Below are 20287 nucleotides of genomic sequence, written 5' to 3'. Positions count from 1 at the left end.
TTGAAATGTGCGGAAATGTGATTTTGTGCAATAGAAATAATGTTTTGTGCTATTTCAGGCTTCTTGTCCGATGAAATTTAATAAATATCCGATGGACCACCAAGTTTGCCGACTGAAGCTTGCCAGTTGTAAGTCCACAATAAACATTGTTTCAAATAGTCTGAAAAAGTGTTTCAACGTTGCCACACAAATTGTAAACCCTTCCAGGGGATTGCATTGGACTCAAACCATAAGACGGCTGCAATAGATTGGAAGAAAAATTAATATTTGAGTACCGTACCTGTTAAAAAAATTGGAAAAATATACATACAACTGAGTGAGAATCATTCTCAGATGTACATTGTGACGTCACGTATATGACGCCAGAAGTTAACAATGGCGTAATTTGTATGGATGACAAACTGCAATTCCGTTTGCATACAAAAAGAGTCGAATCATGATTGAGTGACAAAGTCAACCTTGTTGACGTCGCAATGACGTCATTATATTTTTGAACAATTACGTCAGTGATGGCAACAAAACCATCTTCTTGGGGATTATTGTCTTAATTGATAATTGCTTCCATTCCAGGGTCGTTCACTGATGATCATCTTCGGTATCGATGGAACAAAGAAGAAAGTTGCAGAGATGATCAGGGCTCAGTGACAGGAATGAAGGATGTTGTCCTCCCACAGTTCAACATCACTTCTTGCTTCATCTACAAAGATTCACTGAGCACTCTTGTAGGTCAGTGGTTGAAAACTACGTCATCGCTTCCACGTCAGTGCATGGCAATTATGTGCCGACTCAGTTAAGATTTTGCCGCAAAAATTTTTTTTTTATACTTTCATCTAGTGACTAACTTAGATTGGCGCATAGTTAGTTGCTTCAACAATTCCTATCGTTGTTTAATGTCACAGACGTGCTCCAACCTAATTTCAGGTCACTTGAACTGAATTTCAACACATCGCATTTGTCTGCCTCGTTAGCTCAGTTGGTTGAGCGCCCGACTTTGCACACAAAGAAACCTGAACATCAAGAGGCGCTGGTTCGACTCTCGGAGTGTGCGCTCGAACAACGCATTCTAAGGACTGCTCTCCATTCAACGTGACATAGTAGATGAAATATTTTGTAAACAACATTTCAACAAGAAAAATACTTTACTCTATCAATCTCGGTGGCCGGGCCTGCGTCAGTGGTTCAAAGCCTTCACACGTAGCCTACGCGAAACTGCCAGAAACTACCTATCACAGGCTTTCTTATCCTAGGATGACAATTCAAACAAACGAACGTTCAACCAGTGGTGATATCAATGCATTGTTTTTCCTGATTATTTCCACCACGTTAGGAAATCCATAATCCTGAAAGTGCATAATCGACTGGTTTGGTTTAGGAAATCACTCCCAGTTGGTGCTTGCCTTCGGTTTGAGGAGGAATATGCTCTTCTTCATTATGAAGACATACATTCCATCCACTCTTCTGGTCATGCTCTCATGGATGTCATTTTGGATCAACATGACCTCTGTTCCAGCTAGAGTGGGTTTAGGGGCCACCACTGTCCTGTCGATGACCACCCTCATGATTGGTGAGAACGGAAACGGTCCAAAAACCACCTCAGAGGTCAAAGGTCAATATAATTTTGTACTTTGTTTGGAAACAGTTGAAATTAGTGATAACCGCCGTTTTTATGATCGTGTAGCCTAATGAAGATTGTATATTTGCGTACTGGTCCATTAGTTGTAGCCAGTGGTGGGCACTAGTTACTTTTAAAGTAACTGAGTTACAGTTACAGTTACTTCGCTTAAAAAGTAACTAGTTTCAGTTACAGTTACCGTTTTTTAAAAAGTAACTAGTTACAGTTACTAGTTACAGTTACTTTTCAAAGAAGATGAATGTATATGAGTACTGATCTACAACTATTCTTCTTTCTATGAAGTACAAGTTGAAAAATACATGATAAAGGGCAAGATGATACTTTGTTGTTGCCTAACTACAAAACAGCTGTTGCCTAACTACAAAACAGCGACCACTCCGCTAGCTGTCCACATACTATAATGCTTCTAAGAATCCATAATCTAACCCCAAAACCAAAACGTCCGCCAACCGAATATAAAACAATAAAAAATTGAAAAAACGACATGTACAGGACACTCCGTGATAAGCAATAGAGCGTGTCAATATTTTTATACGGGTATCTAAAATGAACGAAGAGTCACAACATCAATTTCCTTTCAGAAACATCAATATTTCAAAATTAATGTTGATCGCTAAGTCCAGCTTGCTTTGGCGCCAAAATATCCTTTCCAAGGGAGAGCAGTCTTGCAACAGCAGCACTGGAGGGGATAAGGGTATTGTATGGTTTGGTTTTTGAATGGTTTTTGAATCTTTATCTTCGGACTGACAAAGCCTTGATAGGTTATTCCTGGTACTTGTTCGCATACTTGTAGAGGCTCTTGACGCAGGGCCGGTTACCGAGATTGGCAGAGTGAAGTTTTCCGATTGTTGAAGTGTTGTTGCCGAGAAATTATTCCATTTACTAGGTGCCGCTGAATGGAGAGCAGTCCTGAAATGCGTTGCTCAAGCGCACACCCCGAGAGTCGAACCAGCGCCGCTTGATCTTGAGCCCGACGCGTAACCACTGAGCTAACGGGGCGGACGCAAGAACAAACGCCTCATGGCTTCATTGGGGAATGCATCAGACGTAACTGCCTTTGTTGGGTTACGTTCGAAAAATTCATTTAAAATTTTTGCGGCACTAACTTCCTTTTTTTTTTTTTTTTAAATAACAGAGCAAAAAAGTCATCTGTTGCATGCCTGTCAACATCAGTGTCGCTGTTGCTTGCTGCATCGTCGATGTTGAATTGCTGTGGTTCTGTAATAGGTTAACAATTTTGGGATGTAGAGGCGTCTTAATTTCTTCACCCTTGTAAAGCCAAAAAAGTCGGAATTGTGGGTGAAAAGCAGCAGCTAACTGGCAGTCACTATCATCAAAAACATGGCCAAATCTGTTTTCCAAAGATTTCAACAATCGGGTAGTAATGGCAGGCAGACAGCCACCTTGTCGCTGTTTCGAAGTTCTTGTAGTCTTTTCCTCGTCATGCCCATATATGCCTTCTCTTCTGATTGCAGAATGTCCAGATATTGGCATATTGGTGGCATTACCAGTGGGGTTTGCTTCAGTCTCTGATACTTTAGACAAAAACTAATCCATTTTGACTTTCTACTACTGACTACCGCGTCTACCTGTGTTCAAAGCTATATAATCACAATCTACAAAAAAAGAATCGCTTTACAAAAAAGGAGAAGCTGAAATTTCTAAAAACAGACAGCTTAGTGGGGGAACAAACAACGGATTGTGGCGTCACAGACATCAATCCGTATAGAACACTGCGAAATCCTACCTCGCAGTTTACGCGGCCTCCTTTCTGTCGCTGGTACACTGCAAAATCTTATCTCGCAGTTTACACAGCTCCTTTCTGTACACAACCTCGCTTCTTGTCGCCGAATGCCTATAATCTCTCCCAAACAAATAATTTGACCACTACAAAAAAACTGCTATAAACTGAAAAACAAACGACCCATTTTTGTTTGGGAAATCAAGTAACTGTAACTAGTAACTGTTGAAAAACGATAAAATAGTAGCTAGTTACCGCTTATCGTTACTTTTTCAAAAAAGTAACGAAGTTACAGTTACTCAAAAAGTAACTAGTTACTTTTTTAACTAGTTACTGCCCACCTTTGGTTGTAGCTTGTGTCCGGTTCAGTCGCTACGTGTTTCTATTCACCAAAGAGCAACAGTTCTAAACAAATTTTTCGTAAAATTAGTTCACACCGAGTGACATCACTTGCCTATACTGTTTTTTTTTTCGCTGAGACTTTTCGGTCATTTGTTTGAAATTACTTTTTTACATTGATCTGTCTTTACATTGTCTGTAGACGTTGAATCAATGAAAAAATGATGGATTTTGTTATATGATGTGTTTCTGCGGGTAGCTAACAGACCCCACAATTGCTCGGTAACCGTCAGCAACTCCTGACCGTCATTGTGTGGCAACAATGGTTTCGTTTGTTCACAGCTATTGACTTCTACGTGTCCTTCTGCTACGGATGCACTTTCCTTGCGCTGTTGGAATACGCGGCTGCTCATTTCGCGATGAGATACTCCCTCGGGAACGTGGCTTCGAGATATAAAAGGTGCGAGAACGATTTCATTTATTAACGAAAGCAATCAATGAACGGGATGCATTTCACAAAACCAAGTTCTTGAAAATGACAATTCATTAATTTTCCGGCCGTTTTCATCTATTTGTATCTTTCTTCTGGCCACAGATCAATGAGACAAGGACGAGACAAACACCCAGATGGCACAGAATCAAATGGAAAAGCTTTAAACGTACGTATGAGATTTATGGCCGAAATCTATTTCAAGACATTAAGCCAAGCCATGAATATCATGGAGACATCAGGCACACAAACAGCCCAAACGGGAAAAAAACTTTTTGTTGCATCTACACTAACGGTTAAAAGTAAAACCTATCTGTGAAATGGATTAAATTAATCCTGAGGTTGGGCATTGAACATCTTCATTGTACTGCTCCCACTTGACACCGATTTACTCCGCTTTCAGATCAAGGACATGAAGACCCAGCATCATGAAGGTGAGATACCTTGTGGCTTACTATCGTTGAATATGAACTGCCAGTATCGGCAGTAAGAAGCTTTCCAGAGGAATTGTGGCATCTCATGACGTAACTGCCCGCACCTGCTTCGTCACATTCTGGCGACGAGCTGACTGAAATAATATTGTTTCGTTTTTGAATGCCCCAGCCAAGAATGATTGACAGATGTTTCAATCAGAAAGTCTACAAAATGTGACAAAGCGGAGCTCTCTTCAGGGAACCATATTTTAACCCAGATCACAGCAATGACGATCCAGCACCAAAGGACACACTGAAGAACAACGTGGAGAAGTTCGATCTGTACTCCCGCTTCCTCTTCCCGGCTTTGTTCACGATCTTCAACATCTGTTATTGGTCGTTCTACCTAACAATGGCCGATTGACAATCCAATCGCGGTGGGAAAGTAACATTGTTCGTAGTCGTCACTTGTTTGTCACAATAAATCGCGTACAGCGTCTGTGTGTTACCGCCTTCGATCTCGATTCCATGTCCGGTCGTGATGTGGTCGGTCGTCATGGCGACGATGACGTGGTGAGTGACGTCCACGACGATGCGGCGACCTCGACCTGAAAGCGTTAGGCACGCAACGTTAGACACCAAACTAAAAACTTTTTCGGATATAGACCTGTGTCCCGTCATGTACTTGGAATGACAAGGCGATGATTTAATTAACAACGCGAGGCTCCTCCGGCATACAACTATCTACTGAGGCTTTGATAATTCATTGCAGTGCTTCCTCGCGTTTGAAAGACACTGTGCGTGAGGATTTGACTAAGCATTTTAACTTTTGTGCCCGATTTCAAACCTTTATGGGAGTCGTGCGAGATTTACAATCCATCACAAATGTTCAGTAAAATCCTCACTCGCAGTGTGTCTCAAAAACTCAAAGATTAGCCTTTCATGCCATACACGGAAAGGGTAGTGGCTTGCAACATTTCATTTAGGTTTTGGATCACCTTTTAAACAATTATCGAGCACGGAGACCCTGCCTTTCCCCGAGCCTTGACCCAAACAACAAAGCAACTTTGTTACGTTGAAAAAACAATGGTCGGTTACTTTGCTGTTTGGGGAGTTTGTCCTTCACCTAAATCCGACTGGACGCTACACCACGCATCACTAATCAGAAGAAGCAACCCACCTAGATCGTCTGTGACGTCGATGCTTTTTGTTGTCGTAATCGTGGCGATGACGTCGATGTCCATCGTGTGACGACTGTGATGACGACGATGATGAACGTCGTCGCCTAAACATGACGTCACAAAGAATAATTCGATGAAATCACAAGATATAACCCTACAAAGACATTTAGTCGCTGGGAGTCAGCCCAGTAGTGCAGACTTCATTATTTCCTAATCAACCGGAAGACACAAGCTCTTATCGGGACCTACCTGTCATCCTTCCTGCTTGATTTCTTCCCTTCGTCATCACTCTCTGGCGACACCGTGTAACTGAAATGTATTGCGCGTCAAAACCTCTGAAGGCGCTATTACTCAAGACACATTTGCCCACAGGATCAAACACATCAATGTGTTTCGTGCAATTACTTCTTCAGGAAAGCGATATAAGTTATTGAGATACCACAGAAAAAAGTATGTACCAGAAGCAACCGTGAAAATATTAAACCAGTTGGCGCAGTATCAACGCTAAGCAGCGACAATAGTTTGTGCAGCAACACGTCATCAGTGGTGGGACCTCTCTTCGAAACCCGCCCTGGGTGACGTTAGAACATGAACACAGTAACCCAAGCTGGCTTGTACTTCTCGGCAGTCGAGTGTAGCAAGAACTCAGCGATAGACGTGTTTCGCCCATGAGGCTGGGCTCATCAGTACCGCACCACTAAAATTTACTTACTAAAAGTATCACTAACTAGTACCGCACCACTAAAAAGTACTTCACAATGTATATTCTAACGATCTGTTTAAGCCTGATGCTGCGAGTTAGTTGTGGCAATATCGAATAACACGAGCTTTCGAAACACAGTTCCCTAGTCATGTGCTATGACGAATGGTGTTGAATTCAGTGAGTGGTTCTTTCATGTGGCTCTTTGGTTTAGCTTGAGGCTGCCGGCTGTTGAGTTTCTGTGCTGTTAGGCGCTATTGCTGTTAAATTTTGTTGAATCAGTTGATTAGTAGATTAGGTAACGTAGTTCTTCCCTTTCGGCATGGTTGTTGATTTTGCCTGCTGATGAATATGGCCTCTTTGAAACGTAATTGTACCGCGTCATTTTCTCTGGCAATAATTTTAAATTCAAAGTCGGCGTGGCACTGTTGTTGATGATCAAAGACCGAACTTTTATCTGAGCTGAGGTGTTCTTTGATGCGGGAGTGGAGTGGGCGGATCGTGCTGCTTATATAGCTTTCCCTGCATTTTTTGCATGTGATCTTGTAGACACAGTTCTTGGTGGTACACTGGATTTCACCATGGAAATCGACGGGGACGGCGCAGTCCACCGCGAGTTCTGCCAGAGGAGGGCGGGGGCAAGGCTGCTCCCACACTTCGACTCGGCCCTGCTCACGGGCAGTGGGAGGACCATGCTCTTAAACGAAATGCAGAGGGGGGATGGATATTCTTCACCCAATGGACCAGCGCTGCGCCTGACTGAATTCGAGGGGACGGTCAGGGAGGGCGGATGCCCCGGGGACTTTCTTGAGCAACCACCCAGACGACGACTACACCGACGGCCCCCACCTCAAACACCATGCAACCCAATACATTTCGAATTTCCTTAAATATGAGCGACGACGCGGATCGTAACATAAAGAAAGTCTTCAAAGACCTGGACTTGCCAGTCCGCCTCTTTCGACGCTCACGAACCCTCCGAAACGCACTTAAAAAAACACAAAAATCCGAACCTTGCCAGCTGCAAAACTGCCAACTACGGAACGACGATATGTGTACCACCAAGAACTGTGTCTACAAGATCACATGCAAAAAATGCAGGGAAAGCTATATAGGCAGCACGATCCGCCCACTCCACTCCCGCATCAAAAAACACCTCAGCTCAGATAAAAGTTCGGTCTTTGATCATCAACAACAGTGCCACGCCGACTTTGAATTTAAAATTATTGCCAGAGAAAATGACGCGGTACAATTACGTTTCAAAGAGGCCATATTTATCAGCAGGCAAAATCCAAAAATCAACAACCGTGCCGAAAGGGAAGAACTACGTCACCTAATCTACTAACAACTGATTCAACAAAATTCACAGCAATAGCGCCTAACAGCACAGAAACTCAACAGCCGGCAGCCTCAAGCTAAACCAAAGAGCCACATGAAAGAACCACTCACTGAATTCAACACCATTCGTCATAGCACATGACTAGGGAACTGTGTTCCGAAAGCTCGTGTAATTCGATATTGCCACAACTGACTCGCAGCATCAGGCTTACAGGCCTCGAAATTCACGGCGGACACGGCGGTCATGTCCGCCGTCACAGCATGTGATGTCCGCGGGAAGTACCATCTAGATCGGTCATATTTGTCCGCCGAGAAAGAACACAGGAACTAGCGATACAAATCGCCATTGCATACCACGAACAATTGTTGCGAGAATATAATTTCCCTCGCATTCTAGCACGCATCTAGAAAATGTGAATATTGTATCGTAACCCTTAGTTTCCATTCAATCAGGAAAACTTTCGATTTATACGTTGCTTCAACGATTGATGACATTGAATCAGCGTAACAAAGGTGAATTCTTCGCCAAGAATCGATGGGAGTACGGTACTTCTACACTATTCACGCGCAACTTAGTTCACGTATTACGTCACAATCTCTGGCTTTGATCTCCGAGTAATATTGATAAGGCAAGGTTGGTTACAAAACTTTAAAGCTTTGATATTACAGTAAGAAAGAAAAGGCCTAGGGAAAATTCACTTTCGCTCACATGACACGCAAAAATAAACCTAAATAAAAAGCCTAGTGAAACTTTGCACAGCAGAAAATAGTAGCGTTAGTGTAGAAGTTTTCCGATTCGTGCCCAGAGCATTGTGACGCAAGAAGCCACACGACCTCGTTCGGTGGAAGTTAATCAGTTATGCGGCGTATTAAGCAGCTACAGGGCGCTTTGACTCTTCAAGCGCAGGTCGTTGGTCTGATAAAAGCCTTTCAGAATGACTCCACTGCAATTTTAACAAGCCTTCTAAACCGTAGCTACAGTTCTCAAATGGTGAAGAATTATCAAGATAAAGTGATTAAGCATGACGATCGACACTAAAACTGGTGTGTCCGCCGTGAGACTTAATTTGTCCGCCGAGATAGCTGCTCAGACCGGACACGTTTGTCCGCCGTCAACAAAAACGAATTTCGAGGCCTGGGCTTAAACAGATCGTTAGAATCTACACTGTGACGTAAGCAACGATCATGCTGCTAAAAGCGAAACTCAATCAATTGCACTAAAAAGTACTTCAACAAGGAATGGCCTCCCAAACTATGGGTCACAAATCGTCATGTTAGGAATCGCCAAACAAATCAAACATTGGCCTACACACTCTAAAGAAAGTACTTTAAACTAAACTCACGAGACCAGCCCGGAGGGGTCGGATTTTGTGGGTTCATTGGCTTCCACATCCTCCGCGTCGGATTTGGTGGTGGAGTCCGGAAGCTGTGGAGGAGATGACGGCTTCTGGAAAATCTTCAATGCTCCTGCAACTAAATAAGCGAGGTTGAATGCACGTTCAGGCACGCCATTAAGTGTCCCTCCGAAACAAACGCATGTGCCCTTAGTGGGCGTCCAAGCGGCCATTCTTAAAGCTTATCGATTGATCTCTTCGGGTGAACACTAACGCACTCACCCGATGTCGCTGTTGAGCTTTTGGACTGGGCCATGTTTAGCACAGATAGAATAGTTTGAAGGGGATCCACAGGTTTTGGGGACTCTTTAGGGGTTTCGTGTACGAGAGGTGACTTTGAGAGTTCCTTCGGCGGTTGCTCTTGCACTGAGGGTTCCTTCACAATAGGGGGCTTAGAAGGTTCGGCATTCTTAGCATTCTCCGTTTCCTGCACCGCCCGCTTGGCGAGTCGGGGATCCACTCGGGTTCGGGGATCCTTAACACAACGGAAGCAACGTAAACAATGGAAGCAACGTAAACAATGGAAGCAACGTAAACAATGGAAGCAACGTGAAACAAAACAAGCATAATCAAAGTAAAGCAACATTAGTGAAGCGTGGAAGATACTGAACGAACAACCCTCACTGTGCAGCATATATTGTGGTGAGCCTCATATTTCCATTGTCAAAATGTGTAATTAGCGGAGTTTTGGGAAAAAAACTCAACACACAAGTCACAAGATTTTATTTTATTGTCACATCATAGACATGCAGGACACGGCCATTGAAGTTTCAAACACAGGAATAGCATTCAGGAACCACTCATCGTAAAGTAATGAAATTGGTGTCGCGCTTTCCCATGAACATTTCTTAGAACTGGAAGACGTATATGCAGAAGAAAAAAGTTTTTCAAATAAATCGTTCCTAAAAAAATAAATCAAAATCTTGAAAAAAAAATTTGTGATGTAGAAGAAATAATGTGTTGTGTGGGTAAGTACATGCACTCAGTAAAAAAGGTAAGAACCTCATCGGAATCTACACTTACCACGGGAGCTGATTGCAGGAGAGATTGCTCCACTTGAGCCAACTTCGCCTTCTTTTCCTCCAGCTCCTTCTGCATTTTCTCGATAAACGCCTGCAACGCGCATTGTGAAGTCACTGGTGCGGTATGACGACATACGAATATAATGACAACACAATAAAGTATTTTGCGAAGAAGAAGCAATGTGGTGCCCGGTTCATAGTCGTCAATGCGGCCACCGAGCATTCCTTGGTTGAATATTCAACATCATAAAATGAATGGTCTTACTCAACTAATGTTAACAAAGGTCCAGTTTGACAAGTTGAATATTTTTAGCAGTCCGGTGAAGAAGTTATTTCACACGCAACCATGAAAGTTAAACTATCTGTACCAAACCACTTTTTTACATAAAATGTAACTCGACTTGGATTTCTGAAAAAGTATTGGGGAGTCTGGGAGTCGAAGCCCCCAGCAACTAGGATAATCACAGTAAAAATTGCTTCCTACCAGTAGAATCCTGTTTAAAGAAGCCCTGAAACGTGGCAATGAAATTATTCTTCCAAAAGCTCAAGGTTCACCATCAACACCCAGAAGGTCCAGATTAGGACCGCGGTCCGCCAGTCGGGAAGCCCTGGTATAGTCTATGGTGGCAAACTATGCATCGCGACCCTAAACGGGGTTGCAAATCGCAAGTTCAGGGTGGCCAAACCAATTAAAAATGGGCCTACAGTGGTTAGTTTCCACTGTAAACCGTCAACCAAGGGATCACATAGAAGATTATTTACTGAAGTTTGAGAAGCCCTGTTATAGCCGATGGTGGCAACAACTACAAGCAGCCAATCAACTCATTCACAGATATGACGTATGTTCCACGTAACAAACCGTTTCAGACAAATATCACTAAAGGAGAAAGTTGGAACGAGGAAAAAAATGGAACTTTCTGACGTTTCTTAAAATTCAAAACTACCTCACAATCACCTGTTTCTCAACGAGCTCCTCCACTTCTTTGGATCCAGACACTTCTTGGAGGACCTTGTCGTGATCTTCGGGATCATATGGGATGTCATCGTTGCCTTTAGGAGAAACTGGAGCAAACGCAGTTTCAGGATCATATTCTTCCTGAATGTAAAACGCAGATGAAGACACAAATTGATCAGCAAAATAATGATCACCAGAAACAACTTGACTTGAAAGTATGTGAAGCTGAACGGTCTCCACTTCATAAAATATTAATGAAGTTTAATTCAGAAATGTATGATCACCAAATAACGATCGGCTCACCTCTTCTTCAGGAAACATCTTTTCTGGATCGTAAGGCTCTTCATCTTCATCCTGAACAATAGCATCCGCAGGATCATAATCTCCTCCTTCGGAACCTGCAATTAACAATCGAATAACTGAAATAATCACAAAGTGACTTCACTCCCAGCTTCCCAATTACCGCATCACAATCCCACAAGTCCCATCCATCATCATATTATGTTGCCAATGCGATACTTTCTCAAAGTCTCTCACGGCATCAACATCCCTGCGCTATCAATACCTACAATGCGTATAGTACCATAACAGAACACACGTCATTCTTATACGTCACAGTGACGTAATCGATGATGTACGCACCTTCATCCAGCCCCTCTCCAGGGGAGTAGGGTTGATCATCCTCTGTCGTCTTTTCTCCCTCCTGTGACATCACAAAAGCATCTATGTCATGTAAACTTAAAATGTGCAACTGCTGCTACCAACATACGCGTTTTCAACATTTACCAACGTTTATCTCGCGTTGCATGACATGCTCAAAAATTACAAATTTTGCTTGACTTTATGTTGCAATCGATCGCTTGCGGTCCGGTACGAAATGACGTCATAGTTCACGCATTCACTTCAGTGATCTCACAATGAGTCACCTTCGCACTCTGCTCCTCCTCGGATTGCTTCCTCATAAAAAAGCGCAAGGATGGAGCGAGACTCCGGTTCCTCTCGAATAAGGATCCACTCGAGGATGGTTTTGGTTCGGAGGTTGGTTGCAACTCCTCCTCTGTTAGGAGGGCGCCAGGAGAGGGAATCTTGTCTGGAAAATCAATTTAATTTCAAATGAGTAAACATAACAGTATTGCAAGGAGTGGCGAGTGGCGATGAAAGTGGAAGAGTTGTTTCATTTCCTCAACAATGAGATCTCGGGAGGATGTCAGCATCATTATGATCAGTATGATTATTTTAGGATAGAGCAAGAGTTATGAACCTTTAATGATGGGATCCTCTCCAGGAACATACTCCTCTTCATCTTCATCACCAGGAGTCACTTTCTGCTCCGATGAAGCTCCCGACACCACCGGCTTCTCAGGCTCGACGTCTCTGTGACGTCACAATGTTTAGTTGTGTTGAACTTGTTAAATAGTCGTCGCTCATTGAATGAACAAGCCGCGCTTTTATCTATTCCGTTTGACCAGCTCACAATGACGAGAGGAGGTGATGCAAGCAATGAAGAAAATGAAATCGGGGAAGGCTCCTGGACTATCTGAAGTCACTGTGGAAATGATACGCGCAAGTGGAGAGACAGGATTGAAAGTAATGCAGGAAATCAGTCAACGTGTGTTAGATGGAAAAGGAATGCCAAATGAATGGAAGATGAGTGTGGTGATACCCATCTTCAAGGGAAAGGGTGATGTAATGGATTGTGGGTCATATAGGGGAATAAAACTGTTGGAGCATGCAATGAAGGTAGTGGAAAGGGTGTTGGAGAATAGAATACGATCTGTGGTGAAGCTGGACGAGATGCAGTGTGGATTTATGCCTGGGAAGGGAACGACAGATGCTATTTTTATTTTGAGAAGGTTGCAAGAGGAATATCGGGACAAGGGTAAGAACTTGTACATGTGTTTCGTGGACATGGAAAAGGCGTTTGATAGAGTTCCAAGAAGAGTGATGGAATGGGCAATGAGAAAAAAAGTAATGCCAGAAGCTCTCGTTCAAGCCGTAATGGGTCTTTACGACGGTGCAAGGACGAGAGTTCGCGTTGGATCTGCCCTCTCAGGTGAGTTTTCGGTGAAGGTCGGTGTACACCAGGGTTCTGTCCTCTCTCCTCTAATCTTTGCCATTGTGATTGATGTGATTACCGAATGTGTAAGAGAAGATTCATTAATGGAGATACTGTACGCCGATGATTTGGTTTTGTTGAGTGACACAATGGAAGATCTGAGAGGGAAATTTGAGAAGTGGAAGGAGTCGTTTGAATGTAAAGGTATGCGTGTGAACATCAAAAAGACAAAGGTCGTAATAAGCGGAACGGAAGGGGAAATCACAATGAGCAAAATTGACCCATGTGGCGTCTGCGGAAGAAGAGTGATGGCAAATTCTGTTACATGTACGAAATGCAAGAAATGGGTGCATGGAAGATGTGCAAAGATGAAGAGAGTGACATGCAGATCTGGAGATGGTTTTGAATGTGAAAGATGCAAGAAGATTGAGGAAGGAATGATTGGTCCTGTTGAAAAGCTGAATGATGAAGTTGAATCAGTAAATGCCTTTTGCTATCTAGGAGATAGATTGAATGCCAGTGGTGGTTGTGAAGCGGCAGTGACTGCAAGAGGAAGGTTTGGTTGGGTGAAATTCAGAGAGTGTCGAGAGTTGTTATGTGGTAGAAGATTTCCGTTGAAAATGAGAGGAAGAATTTATACTAGTTGTGTGAGATCTGCAATGCTGTACGGAAGTGAGACATGGTGCTTACGGGAAAACGAATTGGCGATTTTAAGAAGAACTGAGAGAGCGATGGTGAGAGCAATGTGTGGTGTAAAGCTGATGGACAAAAGGAATACCGAAGAACTTATGAGCTTGCTTGGGTTGAATGAGAGTGTTGATAAGTTGGCAAAAGCGAATGGAGTGAGGTGGTATGGGCATGTTTTGAGAAGGGATGAAGATGATGTTTTGAGAAGAGCGCTGGAGTTGCGAGTGGAGGGTCGGAGAAAACAAGGAAGACCAAAGAAAACATGGAAAAAGCAAGTTGAGGAAGAAAGCAGCAAGGTGGGCTTGACAAGAGAGGACGCGTTAGACAGATCGATGTGGATGCAGGGTGTGAAGACGATTGCGGCACTTGGAGGTGAATCCGGCCACCCTCGGTAACGGGGACATCACCGGATAAAAACTGGACTACTACACAATGGAAGGTTCGATCAAATTGTATAGAACAACGCTGCTTTAAAATTACATTATAAAGCATACATCCCCAATGGTGTAGCAAAGTGTAAAGCACATAACGCATTAAACTTCACTACGATAGAAACTATTAACAAATAATGAGAAAACACGTCACCAAATCAAAAGAATTTTTTGAATAATTACCTTGAGTTTTGTCAAAATAAAAAAACACATAAAAAAAGATGTACACAAACAGAACTTATCGAGATGGCTTACACAGGCTTGACCGGCTTGGTGGACTGCCTGACAATGATGCCCAGCAACATAGAGGGTCGGTTAGGAGGGAGAGCTGTGTCCACCCCGGGGGAGCAGGAGAGGAGCTGATCAGGGATGGGTTGGGACTCCAGTAGAGGAATCAGATACATGTCCTTGACAAGGAGCCGATCCTGGTTGTTTACGACACCGAATCTAGGATTTAAAAAAAAAAGAGTGAAAACAATTTTGAATCCATATGACGCAGGAGCATTTCGTGGCCAGTCTGCTGGACAGAGAAGCATGCAGAAGATGCACAAAAGGTCACAATGAAGCTTTTATTGTGACACACTAGGCAGAATGCAGAAGACCTAATAAAGATCACAAATTATTCTGTTTCGGGCTGGCAAAGATTAGCAGACTAAGATGAGTAAAATGACTAAGTTTGATAAAACCTGAACATTGAAATGGTGAATTTTTATACATGAAACATTTTGCGAATCTGTAACCTTTACAAAAGTTGCATGAATTAAAAACTTAGTCACCTTTTCCTGCTACTGAAGTAAGAGAGCATTGCTACGTATCCGACTCTGTCCTCATCTGCCGCCGCGTGGAATCGAACCACCGATAACTGCTTGGTAGGGAGGTTGCTCACCTTGACCAGGTACTCCCAGACTACTTTGGGATGGATGCGACCCCCCAGGGCCAACTTGACAGGTAGGTCGATGTCCAGGTTGTCATGGGAACCATTCACCTAAGATGAAGAAGTCAGTGGTGTCCGATTGACGAAATGTCTCAACTTAGACTCACAAGCGGCGGTTTCAGTTGAGCAGGCCATAGTCCTTATTAGAGCCGTAGACATTTCTCTCTAGAGCAGTGTATCCGAACTGTTTATTATTACGAAAGAAATAACGATTTTCGTAAAAGCGGCGCCACTCCGCAATTGACAGACAAGACAGTTAAGCACATGCTAATAATTTTTGTTGGTTTGGAAGCTTGTATAATTTATTAATAACATTGTGGCCACTGCAAAGGCGGTTTCATCAGTATCTTATTCAAATAGAATGAGATACAAATAATATGAGTTTATGCAGGTCATAGACAATGACAGCGGTTCCTCAACGAGGGTGGGTGTGACTTAACAATCAACTGACCGGGTAGACGTTCGCCTTGAACGTCGATAGTTCCAACATACTGATCGATCCAGACCAGATCAAAGTGGACTTGGAAGGCTTCGATGATGGATCTTTCTTCTCCACTTTCTTGCTCTCCTCTGGAGTGCTTGCCTCACTGGAATCTTCTTTCTTCTTCGCATCATCTAATTCCGCGACTGCAAAACAAAGTTGTCAGAAGACGCTTGATATTTTTACTCATACCGATACTTCAATTAAAATGTTAAAACCAAGCGGCAACGGTTTGACTCTCGGTGAGTGCAGCGCTGGGTTGAATTGTATGCCAGTCCCACGATTTTGCTTCAGAAAAGATTTTCTCAGTCCGAGCATAAACTTCCTCTCCATGACGTATTGCAATCGAGATGATACTGAAGCAAACAATTAAACGATAATTGTAACAGCCAATCACCTTCTTCTGTTTGTTCTGGAGGAGTCTCCGGATCGGCCCGCTCCGCTATGTCCGAGAGAGGAGGAGGAGCAGGAAGAACAGGTTTCTTCTTCTTCTGTTTCTCATGGGAAAGAGCGGAAAGAAATGATGCAGGAGAGAGACTCCGATCATGAGACTTGATGTCAGTCTCTTCCATAGGATCGCTCTTCCGCCTCTTCTGCCTGGAAGAAGACACAAGTTAATACAAAATTAAGACTTTCTTTCACTGCTCACTGTCAGCATTGATTAAGTGATTAAGACTTCGAAGACCAAGTGAACGTGAAAAAAAGCAACCCAATTTCCGTGTCCACTGTCAAGAAACTAGTCAAGTTAAATCCAACACACCACCGCTCCAGATTATTACTATTGTCAAACCTTGAACAGCAAAGGGAAGGTGAAAGATTGTTTTCTAATCTTGATGGTTAATTAAACATGCTCTGTGGGTGGTTGTCGATTTAAAATGTTGAGCAGACGATTAACAAGTCATTGTTTCCTTGGTAACTATTGTGGCCACCCCTGACACATCACAGTGAAGCACCTGGGTTGTTCAGATATGACGATGTGGGAAGTGGGGGCGGGGGATGAAGAGGGTGATGATGAGGGGTTGCTCGTGGTACTCTGCTGTGCCTCTGTGCTCAAGATGATGGATGTGGATCTTTTAACTTTCTTTCTCACTTCCGGAGGAGCTTCTCCATGATCCACATTTTCCTCCTTAACTTTGCCTGTGACGCAACAACAGATTAAGGAACAAGGAGTGATGAAGAACAATGAGAGCAAGTCTATGAAGAAAGTGATAGTGATCTAACAAAACGAAAGTTGCCTTATGCACGATGATTCGAAGAAATAAAAGAGCACATCACATGATGGTGACGCCCATAGACGAATGCAAGAAGTGCCAAAACATGTCAAAAATATTCTTAGTAATTTAAGCCTGATAAAATTAGATCTTATATCACACAATGCAATTCCTTAGTTGCAGCGGGCTTACTAAAATGTGTCAAGAAAAAGAAAAAGCACAAACACATCGGCGATAAATAAGAATAGAATCTTCAACTTCCGGGGTGAGACTGAATGTAGAGATTGATGGTGATAACTCATCGAAACTTCCATTCATCTTTCACAATTAGGGAGTATGCAATGCAGTCATGTCTCACCAGTACAAATCTTGCAGTTAAGGTCAAACAAGTGATCCTGGTGCTGATGGGTGGTGTCGCTGGGAAGGGGGGCGGACACGTCGAATGGATCATCCTCCGAGAGGGAAATCCTCTTCTTTCGCGCAGGAGCAACCTGGTTTTCATGGCAATAATAATGTGAATAATCGCTCCCGTTTAGTCACAGCCGTGGCTGCCGTAGCTCATAATCTAGACGCCGACACGGTCAATGATGGCATATTAAACATATCTTCTAAAAATAAACAACAAAACGCTACTGCTTAATACATAAATGAATGATTCGGTTTTAACCGTTTTGCAAACATGGTCGAACATATTCGTAAGCTGCTTACAGTGGGAGCCGAGCTCGTGTTCCTGCTGATGTTGTCCGTGAGATCGGATAGATTTTCCTGAATCGCGATCTCTCCTTTGTGCGTGATCTTTGCCACAGGCCGGATGTTCGCTTTCTCCTTTTCTTGTTTCTGCAACACATCACGTCATAAAGACACTGCGACAAGTGACGTCACAATTACCGCGTCATAAACGGGCCGCTCCCACCTGGATAATGTCGAGTTCCTGTGTAAGCTCATTGCGTCGCCACTCAGCAAGCTTCTTGGAGGCCATCTGTTCAGCAGTCATCTGAACCAGCTCCGATGTGGTTACCTCACCAATGATCACCTTCCTCCACAATCCGTGGTTGCGTGTGTCCTGGAGAAAGATGAAGAGGAACTTACATATGAAGAGTGCTCAGTACTTCAACTTTATTAATTAACAATAAATATCATTTTTGTAAAAATAAGTTGCAATGTAGACAGCAAAGCATTAAAATCAATTTTTATGTTTCTGCTTCTACTTTCTCATTCACCAGATGGGCGTTGCAACTCTATAGAAATGTCAACTAATCCTGCTCCACAACCAAACATCTCAGCATTCAGTGCAGACCATATCAACGAGTTTGACAGTTTCAAGTTGGTCTCCAAGTGAATCCCTTCATTGTGCTAATCCATACACGTGGTTCAGCACAACGGGTGGTTGTCCTCAGCTGAAACGTTGAGTTCAGGAATGCTGTTGTTTAATAATGTTTACCAACTTTCTGTGCAAATAATTTATCCCAGGGGTTCTTAAACTTTTGGGGCTGCTCCCCCCTTGACGTCACTTGTAAAACATTGTGCCTCCCCTTAATACAAAATACATAAATCAAAGTTAAAAATAAAGTTTACACGTTTTGGATTTTAAAACAAACAAAGTTTATTTTCCATTATACAAAATATTAAGTGGAGCACAATCTACTTTCCCCCGTATTAATGAGAAGAGTATAGCTGCTTTTTCAACCAGCTTTAATTGGTGGCTTAGTTGAAGACAATGCACAATTGCACATCGCAGGTCAGATTCACAGTTAAATTTGTTCCGAGCTTGTAGCTTCGCACTTGCAAGTGCAGAAAAGTCACTTTCACACAAAATAAAGTCACAAAATGTAAAAATGAAAAAGACATTAACAACACGCAAAATTAACATCAACACTCGAAAACGAATTATGAAATGTTTTATCTGGACTACGTTACTTTACAATGCAGAAACATGGACACTGTCATCACAAATGGTTAAACGACTTGAGGCATTTGAAATGTGGATTTATAGAAGAATGCTTAAAATTTCATGGAAGGATAAAATCACAAACAAAGATGTACTATCCAGAATACAAACCAACATGGAAATTCTACAAACAATTAAATCAAGAAAATTGAAATATTTTGGCCACATGATTCGCAATAATTCTATTCAAAGACAACTACTAGAAGGAAAAATGAACGGCAAACGAAATAGGGGCAGACCACCAAGAGTTTGGACTAATGATATTGAAGACTGGCCAGGACTTACAGTAATTACAAAACTGCAGTAAAAAAAATCTCACAACAGAGAAACTTGGCGTCTCATTGCCTCCAACCCCCGACGAGAGGAAGGAACTTAATGATGATGAAAGTCACAAACAGCCATTGTTACCGAACAATGGACTAAACTAAAACCACAAAAACAGGCGTTGGGAAATAAAGCCAAAACCAGGTCACATTATTACTGACTAGTCAATAATCGAGGCACTAAGTAAAATGTTACCAACATTTCGTTACCGTTACCAACATGACTTGTACAATACTGTGGCATTCTAGTACAACAGCCCACCACGTTCGCGCCCCCCTTGGAGAATCTTCACGCCCACCAAAGTGGGGCGTGCCTCCCAGTTTGAGAACTACTGACTTATCCTAAACACGGCCCCATACCAAACTCTATCAAAGTCGGCTGCGTAGCCGAGTGGTGAGAATGTCTGCGCGACGTTCGAAAGGACGTGGGTTCGACACCGCTCCAGAGCACGCGGCTGTGTCTCGGCGAAAGAAATGGCAAGCCAAAATAAGCAGCTGACTCGAAGATTATATGTCACTTCGCTTCTTCTTGTCGTCTGTTGTATCGCATCTGTGATCGCAGTGTACTGTATGTTATCGCAATGGGCGCAATAAAAGCATGATTATTATTTATTATTATCAAAAAGGAGACGTTAAAAAGATATAAAACTATATGAAAATAAAAAAATTAATATAAAGACGTTTACAGTCTTCTCCATGGTTCAAGACATAAACAATGTGGCAACCCTCACCTTCAAGTTGAACATGATGCTTCTGTACTTGTTCTTGTACTTGGTGGTGGTGTCAGAGTAGACTTTGAACAGAGACTCCTCAATCTTGGAGGCAAGCCGAGTGATGGAGTCGTAGTGCATCTTCAAGTCTTCTGAACTGCTTGACCGACTCTTCAAAATATCCTGAAACAAATATTGTAAATTATTGGTTCCCATTGGAATTGGTGTCGATTTGTTTTCTTTTATTCCGCATGTAGTCGCTGAAGATACATCAACCAACGTAAGAAAGGTGAACATTGT

The 20287-nt window shown here is 42.7% G+C and overlaps 2 protein-coding genes across 4 annotated transcripts in view; one reads left to right on the top strand and one right to left on the bottom strand.

The window, feature by feature from the left end:
• The window catches only part of LOC145786760 (gamma-aminobutyric acid receptor subunit pi-like), a 30770-nt gene extending 25655 nt beyond the window's left edge, over positions 1 to 5115 (top strand). For both annotated transcript variants that reach the window (XM_082598496.1, XM_082598495.1), the window contains exons 6-12: positions 59 to 128; positions 571 to 726; positions 1373 to 1606; positions 4056 to 4173; positions 4309 to 4372; positions 4607 to 4637; positions 4895 to 5115. In XM_082598496.1, coding sequence (XP_082454622.1) covers positions 59 to 128; positions 571 to 726; positions 1373 to 1606; positions 4056 to 4173; positions 4309 to 4372; positions 4607 to 4637; positions 4895 to 5040 — 819 coding nt within the window. In that variant the 3' untranslated portion in view covers positions 5041 to 5115. The remainder of the gene's footprint in view (positions 1 to 58; positions 129 to 570; positions 727 to 1372; positions 1607 to 4055; positions 4174 to 4308; positions 4373 to 4606; positions 4638 to 4894) is intronic.
• Positions 5089 to 20287, bottom strand: part of LOC145786758 (death-inducer obliterator 1-like) — a 50290-nt gene continuing 35091 nt past the window's right edge. The window contains exons 18-37 of one of the 2 annotated variants that reach the window (XM_082598492.1): positions 20009 to 20170; positions 17920 to 18069; positions 17715 to 17843; positions 17365 to 17497; positions 16749 to 16932; positions 16193 to 16392; positions 15766 to 15941; positions 15157 to 15365; positions 14636 to 14827; positions 12468 to 12580; positions 12133 to 12296; positions 11849 to 11909; positions 11510 to 11604; positions 11207 to 11347; positions 10253 to 10342; positions 9452 to 9704; positions 9179 to 9308; positions 6047 to 6106; positions 5797 to 5901; positions 5089 to 5224 (exon numbers count right to left, since the gene is read on the bottom strand). In XM_082598492.1, coding sequence (XP_082454618.1) covers positions 5122 to 5224; positions 5797 to 5901; positions 6047 to 6106; positions 9179 to 9308; positions 9452 to 9704; positions 10253 to 10342; positions 11207 to 11347; positions 11510 to 11604; positions 11849 to 11909; positions 12133 to 12296; positions 12468 to 12580; positions 14636 to 14827; positions 15157 to 15365; positions 15766 to 15941; positions 16193 to 16392; positions 16749 to 16932; positions 17365 to 17497; positions 17715 to 17843; positions 17920 to 18069; positions 20009 to 20170 — 2850 coding nt within the window. In that variant the 3' untranslated portion in view covers positions 5089 to 5121. The remainder of the gene's footprint in view (positions 5225 to 5796; positions 5902 to 6046; positions 6107 to 9178; positions 9309 to 9451; positions 9705 to 10252; positions 10343 to 11206; positions 11348 to 11509; positions 11605 to 11848; positions 11910 to 12132; positions 12297 to 12467; positions 12581 to 14635; positions 14828 to 15156; positions 15366 to 15765; positions 15942 to 16192; positions 16393 to 16748; positions 16933 to 17364; positions 17498 to 17714; positions 17844 to 17919; positions 18070 to 20008; positions 20171 to 20287) is intronic. The other variant, XM_082598493.1, reaches the window with a different exon arrangement.

This window comes from Aplidium turbinatum, chromosome 17 (genome assembly GCF_918807975.1).
Source record: "Aplidium turbinatum chromosome 17, kaAplTurb1.1, whole genome shotgun sequence".
Classification (NCBI taxonomy): domain Eukaryota; kingdom Metazoa; phylum Chordata; class Ascidiacea; order Aplousobranchia; family Polyclinidae; genus Aplidium; species Aplidium turbinatum.
The sequence above is the reverse complement of the archived record's forward strand: the minus strand, read 5'-3'. Positions and strand labels throughout refer to the sequence as shown.